The 14,466-nt window shown below is 39.3% G+C and overlaps 1 protein-coding gene across 1 annotated transcript in view; it reads left to right on the top strand.

Moving 5' to 3' along the window:
- Positions 1-2,534: 2,534 nt before the first annotated feature.
- The window catches only part of CPB1 (carboxypeptidase B1 (tissue)), a 36,836-nt gene continuing 24,904 nt past the window's right edge, over positions 2,535-14,466 (top strand). The window contains exons 1-3 of the mRNA XM_010858123.1: positions 2,535-2,610; positions 2,720-2,795; positions 12,188-12,312. Coding sequence (XP_010856425.1) covers positions 2,540-2,610; positions 2,720-2,795; positions 12,188-12,312 — 272 coding nt within the window. The 5' untranslated portion in view covers positions 2,535-2,539. The remainder of the gene's footprint in view (positions 2,611-2,719; positions 2,796-12,187; positions 12,313-14,466) is intronic.

The following is a 14,466-nucleotide window of genomic DNA, read 5'->3' as shown; positions in this document are numbered from 1 at the left end:
TGGGAGAATGGCATTGAAACATGTATATTATCATATGTGAAAAGAATCACCAGTCCAGGTTCAATGCATGAGACAGGGTGCCAGGGCTGGTGCACTGGGATGACCCTGAGGGATGGGATGGGGAGAGAGGCGGGAGGGGAATTCAGGATGGCGGAATCCCATGGTGGATTCATGTCAATGTATGGCAAAACCAATGCAATATTATAAAGTAATTAGCTTTGAATTAAAATAGATGAATTTATATTAAAATAAATAAATAAAAATTAAAAAAAATAAAGACCTTGTGATGGTTGTATGAAATTAGAGAAATACATCAGTGGAACACAATATGAAGTCCAGAAATTACCCTGCACATATATGGCCAAATGAATTTGACAGACACCAACTGTGATTCAATGGGGAAAGAAAAGCCTTCTCAACAAACAGTACTGTATCTACTGGTTATCATATTTTTTTAAAATGTATTGATCCACACTTTACATCATGCATAATGACCTAAACCACAAAACTCTTATCAGAAAACACAGGCAAATATGTTTGAGGTCTTGGGATAGCCAAAGATTTCTTTGGAAAATGTAAAAAACACAAATTATAAAAAAATAATAATAATAATAAAAAGGCAAACAGCCCATTTCTTTTAAAAGGCAAAAGATTTCAATAGATGCTTCACAAATAGGATTTACAAATGGCCAAAACAATGCATGACAAAATGTTTAACTTCATCAGCATCAAGGAAATACAAATTAAAACCACAGTTAGATACCACTGCACACTCACTAAAATTACCAAAATTAAAGACTAATACTACCAAAACATTGGAGAGAATACAGAATAACTGGATGCTAGTGGAAGCTTAAAATGATACAACCACTGAGGAAAAATGTTTGTCAGAATCTTAGAGTTTGAAATCCTCACCTACATTATTATTTAGCAATTCCATTATTAAATTAGGGGCTTTAAACAGTGGCAAAGTATCCGCCTGCCAATCCAGGAGATACAAGAGACATGGGTTCAATCCCTGAGTTAGGAAGATCCCCTAGAGGAGGGCATGAGAATCTACTCCAGTATTTTTGCCTGGAGAACCTCATGGACTGAGGAGCTTGTCCAGAGGGTCGCAAAAGAGTCAGACATGAGGGAAGTGACTTTGCACACAGCACATTCTTCAATAGCTATGTAACCTATCCCCCGCAAAATGAAAACACATGCCTACAGAAAGACTTGCATACAAGGTTTATTGCAGATTAATTCATAATAATACAAAATTGGAAACAATACAAATATCCACCAACAGGAAAATAAACTGCAATGTACAATAAAATATAACTTGCTAATAAAAAGGAAGAAAACAATAATAAAAACAAAACACTAATCAATTTCAAAAACTTTATCACGAATGAAAGAAACCAGACACAAAGAAATGTATACCATATGATCTCATTTATATCAAGTTTTAGTACAGACAAAATTAATACACCAAGCTAGAAACAGGAATAGTGTAACCTGAGGGGAGTACAGAAATAGATGGAAAAGATGCTCAAAGGAACTTCTTGCTGCTGAGTCACTTCAGTCGTGTCCGACTCTGTGCGACCCACAGACGGCAGCCCACCAGGATGCCCTGTCCCTGGGATTCTCCAGGCAAGAACACTGGAGTGGGTTGCCATTTCCTTCTCCAATGCATGAAAGGGAAAAGTGAAAGTGAAGTCGCTCAGTTGTGTCTGACTCCTAGCGACCCCATGGACTGCAGCCTACCAGGCTCCTCTGTCCATGGGATTTTCCAGGCAAGAGTACTGGAGTGGGTTGCCATTGCCTTCTCCAAGGAACTTCTTAGGGTGATGAAAATATTCCATACCTTGACTGGGATCCTGGGATGTTTATTACATGGGTATATACATTTTTCAAAACTCACCAAACTTTATACTTAAATCTATAGAATTTGTTGTATGTACTTCTCAAATCAAAAAAAAAAAAAAATTAAAGGCTACAAAATAAATTTTATTTAAAACTTCTTGGGACTTCCCTAGTGGTTCAGCAGTAAACAAAAAATCCAATGAATGGAATTCATTCTGCCAATGAAGGGACATGGGTTGGATCCCTGGTCCAGGAAGATCCCACATGCTTCAGGGCAACTAAGCCTGTGCACCACAACTGAAGCTGGAGTGCCTACATCCCGTGCTCCACAGCAAGAGAGTAGCCCCAACTCGCTGCAACTAGAGAAAGCCTGCACACAGCAACAAAGACCCCATGTATTCAGAAATAATAAAATTAAAATAGTATTTTATAAAAAAAAATGTAAAAAGCTCCTTTCCTCCAGATATTCAAGGTCTGACATCCAAATTAGATAGGCTGAGTTCATATTATTTGCTCTGTTTCCACAGGTGTTGGGAGAGATAGAATTCTAGACTTTACACAGCTACCAAGGCAACCATACTAGGAAAACCATTAATCAAGATCTGACAGTGCCTATTTGCAATCAGAACACAGAGAACACCCCGGATTATAAAAGCAGGTGAAACCTACCTAAAAGACCTAGTCAGGCACAATGTTGGCGTTCCTGATTCTCGTGACCGTGACCCTAGCATCTGCTCATCATTCTGGTGAGCACTTTGAAGGGTAAGTAGCCTACGGCTTAAATTAGCAAGTCCTTCCTTGTTAACCAAAAAATTTGAACACATTACCCAATTTTAAATGTTCTCTTCTTCTTCTGTATCTCATTGTTCAGTGACAAGGTGTTCCGTGTCCATGTTGAAGATGAAAATCACATCAGCTTACTCCATGAGTTGGCCAGCACCAGGCAGGTAAATGCCAATCTATGCTTATAGGTTTCCTATAACAATATTTTAAAAATCTTAGATTATTTTTTAAAATCTTAAGATTGCACTGTGATTCCATTAAGGGAAAAATGACATGAAATATTAACTACCGCACTTTTGTAGCAAGAAATAAAAACTTGAAAAACATTTAGTGCCACCATGCCATCTTTGTCTGCCTAAATTCGATTGCCATAAGCCCTACAGTATTATAAATCTAGGGTAACTTTTTAAAGAGCTGCCTGAGCATGACAACTGGATGAGTCAAAATTGTTGCAAAGGTCAAAGAACATCTTATGTATAGCAACTTCCCTTCTAAGTCAAAAGAGAAAAATGATCAACTTGGATATTACAGAAAAACTGGGCTTTGGTCCAACTTGAAAGTCATTTCCACATCCCATGTATCATCTGTTCTCTTTGATTTTCTTTCATTCCAAATCAAACAGCTTGAGTTTTCATGACCTTGATTCAGGCCCTCTTAATGATAGGACTTGAAGGGGGTAAAAATGATGAAAAGTCATGAGTGATTTTTATTTTACTATTAAGAAACCAAAATCTCTAGGCTACTTTTTTATTTACTGTATTATGGGATTAAAACTGATATTTTAAATTTTATATATTATATATAAGTGTATGTGTGTGTATATATATATATATTAGTCTATGTATATATATATATATTAGTGTATATATGTGTGTGTGTGTGAGTGTATATATATGTGTGTGTGTGTGTATATATATATATATAAGTGGCAGAGAGCTATTGTAGACCATTAATAGTTTACTTGATCCAATGCTGTCTTTTCATTAATATAAAAACCAAAACATTCTATCAGCTCCTAAGTATCTATCTATCTATCCATCCATTATCTTTCTACAGTTATCTTTTTAGCTTTTAAGATGTGGAGGGGGAAAAAAGGTAGAGAGTGTCACAAACTGAAACAGATTCAGAAAGTTAGATCTGAAAGAGAATTTAAAGTCATCTATTGCAGGCTTTCACTTAAATTTGAACTTTTTTGGTAGAAATAGCATCTCTGGTTGCTAGCCCTAATAAAACCTGTTTGAGTACTTCCAAGGATAGTAGGAATACTTCTTTTTCAAAGTAGCATTTGCCTTACAAACCATTCAAACCATTACACTGAGCTGAAAACTACCTTAACTGTGACCCACTGGACCTAGCTGAGTCAAACACTGTCTCACTTCTGAGATTTATCAATACTCTTAGCACGGGTTACAGACTCTTGGTCATTCTGGTCAGTTCTGGACATAGCTTAATCTTTCTGTCTATATTTCATTTTTTTTTAATGTAGCTCTCAGAATGGACAATGGACCTCCAGGTGTACTCTGATTAATATAGTGTGGGGCCACTGTCTGCTTTCATTTGTAAAGCAGACACTTACTAATGGGGTATAAAATTCTTTTTACAGCTTGAACAGTTAGAAAGCTCTTAGCTTATAGTAAACCTAATTCCGATCAAAGCTATCAGGGTATTTTTTTCTCACATGCATCACCCTCTCACATGAAGCAAGGTATTCTTCCTTCTATACTTGCCTAATTGATGTTTTAACCTAAATGCAGGATTTTATTATATATTTAGTCTGCTAAAAATTATCTTTATTGCATACTGAGACAGTTTTAAAAATGAATTCACTCAGGGAAATAATTTGCCCTAACTTCACATCACCAGCAAGCTTGATAAACCTGTCTTCTTAACTTTTACCTTTGTCATGGATAGAGTAAAAATATTAAGTAAAGGATCAGTACAGAATTAGAGGCATCTTCCATGATTCATTCTTTTAATATCTATTTATCAAGAGTCTCCAGTATGCCAGATGCAGTGTTAAGTAAGGACTGAAAGTGACTGTTAAATCAACACATCTCAGATGAGTTTTCTCTCCTATCCATGTTACTGTGGTGTTACCTACAGCTAACACTGTGCTTTCCAGCTTACAAAGAAGAATGTAAATATAGAGACTTGGTCAAACATTTTGCTAAGATCCCGATTGAGCACTGTGGCAGGCTAGTGTTTTCTTTCAATCATCACATGAAGTTAATTGGGCTTGACTTACTCTTGCTGTACACCATGCTGGCTCCCAAGGATCACGGCTCCCTTTTCTGAGCATTCACAACCCATCTGCTTCCAGTTAACTTTGCTACTATCCATGCCGGGCCCTGGGAGATCCTGCTTCTGAGATTCACCTGTCTTCTTGTTGATGAAATCCAAGACATGCCCCCTCCACTTTTCAGCAATCCTGTCAAGCTCCGATTCCTCTAAGATTGCTGAGAAAAAGTTTGCAGTCACATCCTCTGCCTTTTTAGTTACCTAAAATACAGTATTTTCTAGTAGTCAAGAGCAGAGAATCTGGACTCAGATTTCCTGGGTTCAATTCCTGACTCTACCACTTGCTAGCTGGACCTTGGATGCCTCTCTGGGTCTCAACCACGTCATGTGTCAAATAAGGAGAATAAGAGCATCTACCTTACAGAATTTTGTGAGATTTAAAAGAACTAATATAAGTAAAACACTTGGAAAGAATTTACATAGTAAAAACTATGTGTATGTTATTATGAGCACCATGAGATCCAGGATTCTGAATGTAATTTACATGACCAGTATAATCCCTTCTCTCCTTATCTACCCTGAGCCTCAAAGTTCTCTTTCCACAGAAAGTATTTCTGCTAAAATCTTAACATGTGAAAAATTATTTACTTAGGGTAATTTCATCTTTAGAAATTTCATCTTTAGAAGTAGGAAAAAATAAGAGATAGTGTAACTCCTTAGAAAAGACAAAAGCCACACAAGAGTTAAAAAAGGTTACTTCGTCTCTTCAGCTGCAAACATTATGCTTTAGCTCCAAGAGACAGCATGTTTCTTCTTTATTCATTCTATTTTCAATATGATTGGAAAAAAGGTTTTACTCTTCTTAGTAATCTTGCAAGTATAGCATATTCTGGACTGTAGCCTTCCTGATAAAATCATTACAAGGGCATCTAGTCTTTGTATTCATCCTTGGCCATGTGTCCTTCCTCCCAGCTTTTGAACATGTCCTTTTAAAAGTTGAATGTATTGAAGAGACCTGTGACCACACTGGACTTTAGTAGCCCTCCCTCTTTTCATATTTAATTGTATAATAAAGGTTTTATTTTACTTCCTTGTTTCTTTATGAGAGGCATTCACCACAAAACCTATCCCCTTCTCTCTATACTTTTTCCTGAATTCTGTTTTTCTAGCTTCAGGTACACAACCAAAGTAACATTGTTACGGTCTTCTAATGTTCCATCACTCCTATTATACTTGTAAGTTCCTCCCCACTGTCTGGAACTAGACCTAGAGTAGAAGTTATCGCCTCTTCCAACAAGAAAGGAAAATTCCATCAAGATAAATGAAGAATTAATCCTATGCTGAATTTACAGTCAAACACAATGTGAAGAAACAACTATGTGTAAATATGTGAAGAATAGAAATTCTCCAACATAATTATTAATTTGTTTGCATGTCCTTCTTATTCCCAAAAGAATTTAGGGTGAATACACTACTTTATCTTGCTTTTGCACTGGTTTTGTAGCACATTTTAGGACGGACTCTTTGGTTATTAGCCAGATGGATGGTTTAGTTGACATTCTCACAGTGCTATCACTTAAAGTTATTCCTTTATCTTCCAACAAATATTCTTTATGGTTCTTTGTTACTCAGATACGCAGATTTATAAATTTATAACCTCAATCTGTGTATCTGTGTGTGTGTATGTGCTCAGTTGCTCAGCCACGTCTGACTGTTTGTGGCCCCACAGACTGCAGCCCATCAGACTACTCTGCCCACGGAATTTTTCAGGCAAGAATACTGGAATGGGTTACCATTTCCCACTCCAGGGGATCTTCCCAACCCAGGGATCAAACCTGTGTCTTTTGTGTCTCCTGCATTGGCAGGTGGATTCTTTGCCACTAGTGGCAACTCCTTAACTTATAATTCAATTCCCCACAGTTCAGATCATATATTTTGCTCTGCCTCCATATTATAAACATAGATCTCACTCACAAAGTGTTGGTAATTATTGAAACATATATATATATATATACCTTTGTGCTAATGTTTTAAGTTTATTATTTGTAACCATACTTAATGCATTATAAACATCTTTGGGGCTATAATCTTCCTGATTTTTGGCTCAGTGTCTCTTAAGAAGCACTGGTTACTAAGCCCAGGTCTCTTCATGCTAATGTTTTAAGTTTATTATTTGTAACCATGCTGCTAAGCTAAGTCGCTTCAGTTGTGTCCGACTCTGTGTGACCCCATAGACGGCAGCGCACCAGGCTCCCCCATCCCTGGAATTCTCCAGGCAAGAACACTGGAGTGGGTTGCCATTTCCTTCTCCAATGCATGAAAGTGAAAAGTGAAAGTGAAGTCGCTCAGTCGTGTCTGACTCTTCGAGACCCCATGGACTGCAGCCTACCAGGCTCCTCCACCCATGGGATTTTCCAGGCAAGAGTACTGGAGTGGGGTGCCATTACCTTCTCCATTTGTAACCATACTTAACGCATTAAAAACATCTTTGGGGCTATGATCTTCCTGATTTTTGACTCCATGTCTCTTAAGAAGCACTGGTTACTAAGCCCAGGTTAGTAAGTCTCCATCATATTTATAGGACTCCTTAGTGTTGGATGTCAGTATGTTTGCTGACCAATTTTCTCCTTACCAAACTGAAGGTTTTAAGGGACCTCAGGTTGGTCAGCAAGTACTTTGTCAAACATGTTTATGAGATTTCTCTATCCCATTTGTAATACATATATATTTTTTTATATATGTGTGTATGTATCAGTTCAGTTCAGTTCTGTCACTCAGTTGTGTCCGACTCTTTGCGACCCCATGAATTGCAGCATGCCAGGCCTCCCTGTCCATCACTAACTCCCGGAGTTCACTCAAACTCACGTCCATCAAGTTGGTGATGCCATCCAGCCATCTCATCCTCTGTCGTCCCCTTCTCCTCCTGCTCCCAATCCCTCCCAGCATCAGAGTCTTTTCCAATCAGTCAACTCTTCGCATGAGGTGGCCAAAGTACTGGAGTTTCAGCTTTAGCATCATTCCTTCCAAAGAACACCCAGGACCGATCTCCTTTAAGATGGACTGGTTGGATCTCCTTGCAGTCCAAGGGACTCTCAAGAGTCTTCTCCAACACCACAGTTCAAAACCATCAATTCTTCGGTGCTCAGCTTTCTTCACAGTCCAACTCTCACATCCATGCTATATATATACACACACCAATATTTGGCAGAGCCAAGACAGATGGACAAGAGGTTAAAAGATTAGGAAAGGCAACTTTCAATTTAATACTAAAAAGAAAACTATCTATAAGGCAATTAGGCTGTTCTGAAGCAGTACTAGACATATTCAAGATTGTATTATAACCATCACCAAGGATGTTGTGCTACGCTAGGTTGAAAGCTAACATCTTAATATAGGTTCTTCCAGACCAGATCCTTAGACAAAGATTCAATGGCAGATTTCACTTGGAAAGTATAGGGAGCCTGGGTAGAGAAGTGAGGAGTGATGCAGAGAAGGGAGAGCAGCCAACAGAAGGGACACTACAAAGTCAGCTAGCATAGAGGATGAGTAGAGCTTCATCCTACAGAGAAACTATAGGAAAGGGTGCAAACCACACACTTCAAAATTATCCCACCTGAGAAATGAGAGAATTGGAATATTTAGACACTTACTTTCTAGGGTCATTGATTAAGCAATTCTCTGGAAAGTGCTTCTTTGGCAGCTCCTGCCTGCTGTGAGCTGTTAGGCCTTTTCCAGTTCTGGGAGAGCTTTCAAGCACAGATATGTAGATCTTGGCAGTGAAGAGTCTCCTGAGCAACACTAAAAGATCCCAGGGTTGTATGAGTAGGGCACTGTCTAATTCCCTACATGTGCTTGGACAACTTTATGTTCTTTACCAATTCTAAACCTCTGTGTCTGTAACCAAGAAACACCTCCCTCTTCCATCCCACCATGGAATGACAGATATTTATGAAGAACACACATTCACAGTTAACTTTTTGGTATTGTTTATTTTTTTATTTTGGCTGTATTGGGTCTTCATTGCTGCATGGGCTTTCTCTAGTTGCGTTTAGTCGGGGCTACTCTCTAGTTGCAGTGCACGAGTTTCTTATTGCAGTGGCTTCTCTTGCTGACAAGCACAGGCTTTAGGACACGTGCACTTCAGTAATTGTGGCTCACGAGCTCAGTAGTTGAGGTTGCTGGGTTCTAGAGCACAGGCTCAGTAGTTGTGGTGCATGAGCTTAGCTGCCCTGGGGCATGGGGGACCTTTGAGGATCAGGGATCGAACCCCCTGTTTCCTGAATTGGCAGGAGGATTCTCATTCTCCAGAGAAGCCCCAGAGTGAACTTCTAAAAACTTCTCCTATAATGTGCTTGTCTTCATGGCCCTTCTTTCTATAGTCCTGGCTAACTAGAATTCATCACCAGCTCTTGCTTTCTCTATCTTTATCATGATAAGCTTTTATCCTTCCTTCACTATCTTTTAACCTCTCATCTTTATCTTCTCATAACATTCTGTAGCCAATCCTTATCAAATTATCAATACTCTTTCCTTTCAGCAACTTAATGACAACCACACTCACTCTCTTTCTTCCGAAATCCCTCCTGTGTAATCCTTATGTCCCACCTCCCACTGTGCTGACATTCCCTATGACCCTGACTCATGATTCAGCATCCTCTAGACATCTGCAGTAGCTGGAAAACTACCAGGACAGGAGATAGGCAACTGGGTTCTCCACAGGCATATCTAAAATTGAGTCATCTTAATATCTTACATCATCAGTTTCTATTTAACAACCTCTAAGTCTGCCCAAACTCCCAAGTTCCAAAGCAACAATCCTAAATATCACCACCTGCCACATCTCTAGCCTGAGATTAGCTCATAAATATCTGACCAGGTACTGGGGAGACAAAGAGCAGAGAATGATCCAATGTCAGGGTCACCTTAGGCTTCTAGGCCTTTATTCAGCTCAAGGAAAGAACAGAAAATCAGAGACCTGTTAGAGGCAGGATGTCCGTGGTTAATATTTTCCCAAGGTAAAAAGGAGATTGGAAACCACACATCCACAAAGAAAAACATCAGAATTATCAAATATGTCATCCTACCTTTGTGCATAATTGCCTCTAAAATCTCCCCATGTTTGAATTGCTCATGTGTGTGTTCCTAGTCTCAGGTGCAGAGCCTGGCACATAGTTGTTTTTATTGATGTTCTCCAGTCACTCAGTCATGTCTGACTCTTTGCGACCCCATGGACAGCAGCACATCAGACTTTCCTGTCCTTCACTACTTCCTAGAGTTTGCCCAAACTCATGTCCACTGGGTCAGTGATACCATCCAACCATCTCATTCTCTCTCATCCCCTTCTCCTCCTGCCTTCAATCTTTCCCAGCATCAGAGTCTTTTCCAATGAGTCAGTTCTTTGCATCAGGTGGCCAAAATATTGGAGCTTCAGCTTCACCATCACTCCTTCCAACGAATATTCAGGACTGATTTCCTTTAGGATAGATAGGCTGGATCTCCTCGCAGTCCAAGGGACTCTCAAGAGTCTTCTCCAACACCACAGTTCAAAAGATTCAGTTCTTTGGTGCTCAGCCTTCTTTATACTGTTCATGGGGTTCTCAAGGCAAGAATTCTAAAGTGGTTTGCCATTCCCTTCTCCAGTCAGATTTCCAGGAGAAATATCAATAACCTCAGATATGCAGATGACACCACACTTATGGCAGAAAGTGAAGAACTAAAGAGTCTCTTGATGAAAGTGAAAGAGGAGAGTGAAAAAGTTGGCTTAAAGCTCAACATTCAGAAACCTAAGATCATGGCATCTAGTCCCATCACTTCATGGCAAATAGATATGGAAACAGTGGCTGACTTTATTTAGGGGGGCTCTAAAATCACTGCAGATGGTGATTGCAGCCATGAAATTAAAAGATGCTTACTCCTTGGAAGGAAAGTTATGACCAACCTAGAAAGCATATTAAAAAGAAGAGACATTACTTGCCAACAAAAGTTCGTCTAGTCAAGGAAAGGCTATGGTTTTTCCAGTAGTCATGTAAGGATGTGAGAATTGGACTGTAAAGAAAGCTGAGAGCCAAAGAATTGATTCTTTTGAACTGTGGTGTTGGAGAAGACTCTTGAGAGTCCCTTGGACTGCAAGGAGATCCAAACTGTCCATCCTAAAGGAAATTAGTCCTGAATATTCATTGGAAGGACTGATGTTGAAGCTGAAACTCCAATACTTTGGCCACCTGATGTGAAGAACTGACTCCTTGGAAAACACCCTGATGCTGGGAAAGATTGAAGGCGGGAGAAGAAGGGGACAACAGAGGATGAGAAGGCTGGATGGCATCACCGACTCAATGGACATGCGTTTGAGTAAATTCCGGGAGTTGGTGATGGACAGGGAGGCCTGGCGTGCTGCAGTCCATGGGGTCTTCTATTGAGTCAGACATGACTGAGCCACTGAACTGAACTGAACTGAACTTTATAGTCCAACTCTCATATCCGTGTATGACTACTGGAAAAACCATAGCTTTGACTATACGGACCTTTGTGTAATATCTCTGCTTTTTATTATGCTGTCTAGGTTGGTCATAGCTTTTCTTCCAAGGAGCAAGCATCTTTTAATTTCATGGCTGCAGTCACCATCCACAGTGCTTTTGGAGCCCAAGAAAATAAAATCTGTCACATAGTAGGTCCTCAGTTATTGTTGACAAATAATTGAACAAATGAAAATGTCAGCACACTATTGGATTCTTGAGACTATCTTGTTTCTGTCCGTGGTGCCAAGATGACCACTGTGGAAAGTTACAATTTTCCTCCCTGATGGATCCTCCATAGGTCAGGGATGCTCTAGTTCCCACATTAATGTGATCTGTATGGCACTGAGTTCCAAGAGAAACTCATATAACGAATTCATTAAAAAGTAAAAGGGAAAGCTTCATTTCTATTAAATTTTGGGCTCCAGGTAATTCAGCATCATTCATTTATCACATATATCCATTACCACAAACACTGCTATCACCAATAAGCAACTGTTCTAGAAAATCAATAAAGAGAAAAGAGCAGTTATAGAACACTGCAAGTAACTACCATTATGGGAGATAATCATACCCTCTTCATGCTTGTTGACAATTAATGCTATGTATGTATGTGTGTGTAAACACTTTTATTGACATCCAACTACTTGGTCCCAACTTTTGTCCACTCAAATAAAGGTGATATTTATAAGAGATTTCATGGATAATTTGATTCATAATAATCCACTGGGGTAGTGTGCTCACTGGTGGTGATTCACCCATTGAATTATTGGTGTCCAATACAATATGTCTTATTCCTTGTTCAGATGGATTTCTGGAAACCAGATTCGGTCACACAAGTCAAACCTCACAGTACAGTGGACTTCCGTGTTAAAGCAGAAGATACTGTCGCTGTGGAAGACTTTCTGGGGCAGAACGGACTACGATATGAGTAAGCTTATGTTTTATGGTTATGAAAACTCTCTGTCATGTATGCTCTCACCCCAGGGAGACAACAATAAGACCAAGACAATGGCCTCCTCAGGGCCCCACACAAAGGTCACAGCAGAGCTGGACCTGAATTTCAAGTCTTATGACATTAGGCCTGAGAGACTTCGTGTTGAGTTATTGCTCTAATAAAAACAGGCTTGGCTCTAGAATCCCAAATTTTTAGCCAGATATTTGACCTGATCCTAGTTTTCAATGTTCTCCTAAGTGAAGGCAGTTGTCCATCTGTTGAGCCAACAAATAGATAGTGAGCGCCAATCTATCATATAATAAAGGCTGGGGAAAAAGATAGGACTCACCCCCTTCAGAGGAAAATACCTTTAATACATGTCAAGAAGAGTGAAGAGCTAGAGATGCAGGGGAATAGATAAAGCTGAAGGATCACAGAGGGCCACACTAGGAAAGGAGCCTTCAGCTGATAATTAAAAGACTGATGAGTTAGCCAGACAAGACAAGGAAAAAAATGACACTCTAGGCAGAGAACAGACTTGATGCTTAGACTTAGAACTTCCCTCCCTCTTCATTTGAGGGAAGGTGGAAATAACTAAACTAAATGACTAAAGTAGAAAAATTCAACTTTAGTCTTTAGTCTAAAGCAGAGTTTTTCCTCCAAAGAGTGGGTCAGCAAGGAGCAAAGAGACAGTCTCCAGCTCCAGTTCTGAACCACCAAATATTTACCCAACAATCCCCAACCACAAGCACAAGTCTCCATTACATTTTGAGAAACAGACCTACATAATTTTAACAAAAATTTTCTATTATTATTTACATCTTAAAAATATATACTAGTATTTATGCCAGTAAAGATATCAAAATTATCACCTGTAAAATTTTCACCTCCATCAAGAGAAGTGGTGAAGCATAATGTAACAAGTAAACGCTTTGGGAAAAAAATACACAAGACTGAAATCCTGAGTCTGCAACTTCCTGGCTGTGTGACATTAGATAATTTGCTTAACCTTTCTAAGCTTCAGTTTCTTTGTCTTTATAAAGAAAGGATCCTTAGAATCGTATTTTCATGAAGTGAAGATAAATATAATACCACTTTCAAAGGGCTGTTGTGAAGATGAAACTAAACAATATATAAATAAATTTTAACTGACATTGTTATCGCTGTGAATGCTGTTATTTTACTATTTGTACTACTATATAAAAAGGGACTTATACATTTTTTAAAGGTCAATAGAAACTGTTTTGTTTAACCCTATTATCATACTTCACACAGCTGAGCTATCTGCTTTGGCCTGAGGGAAGTGTCAAAATGTGACCGTAAAAATTGACTATCTTTTTAAAAGGAAGATATAACACAGTAAGTTTTGAAATGTGATTGAGATTCATGTCTGTGATATTTTGCTCTTTTCATTACACTAGGAAGGACTCCTAAAATTCTAGCCTTTAGGAGCCTTCAATAATATTCAAAAAGATGACAGTTTCTTTAAAAGCCTTCAAGAAAAACAAAAGGAAGATCAGCGACCATAAGCTAACCCTGCTGCTGCTGCGTCGCTTCAGTCGTGTCCGACTCTGCGACCCCATAGATGGCAGCCAACCAGGCTTCCCGTCCCTGGGATTCTCCAGGCAAGAACACTGGAGTGGGTTGCCATTTCCTTCTCCAATGCATGAAAGTGAAAAGTGAAAGTGAAGTCGCTCAGTCGTGTCAGACTCTAGCGACCCCATGAACTGCAGCCTACCAGGCTCCTCCGTCCATGGGATTTTCCAGGCAAAAGTACTGGAGTCGGGCGCCATTGCCTTCTCCAAAGCTAACCCTAGTGGCTTGAATTGATGTCCTTATTCTACTCAGATCACAAAGTGGTAGAACAGCTTCTAATCACGTATCAGTCTCTTTTTTGCAGGTAGAAAATTCATGCACTTTTAGACCAGGTAAATTTTGGGGGAACTGTGTATGAATGCTGTCTCATGTAGAACACAGGATGTTCCCAAGATCTTGTTAACTTTTGCTTAGCACATTAGTGGCTTATAATTTTCTAAATATTAAGTAATAATAAGTCCCTAGAAATCCTGTAGAAGCACACCAGCATTATCTTTGCCAGGGCTGCAAGCAGTCCCTGGGCATCCCATTATTACCTTGTATGGTAGCTAA

The sequence above is a fragment of the Bison bison genome, unplaced genomic scaffold (assembly GCF_000754665.1).
Source record: "Bison bison bison isolate TAMUID 2011002044 unplaced genomic scaffold, Bison_UMD1.0 scf7180017864384, whole genome shotgun sequence".
In the NCBI taxonomy this organism is placed as follows: domain Eukaryota; kingdom Metazoa; phylum Chordata; class Mammalia; order Artiodactyla; family Bovidae; genus Bison; species Bison bison.
The sequence above is the reverse complement of the archived record's forward strand: the minus strand, read 5'-3'. Positions and strand labels throughout refer to the sequence as shown.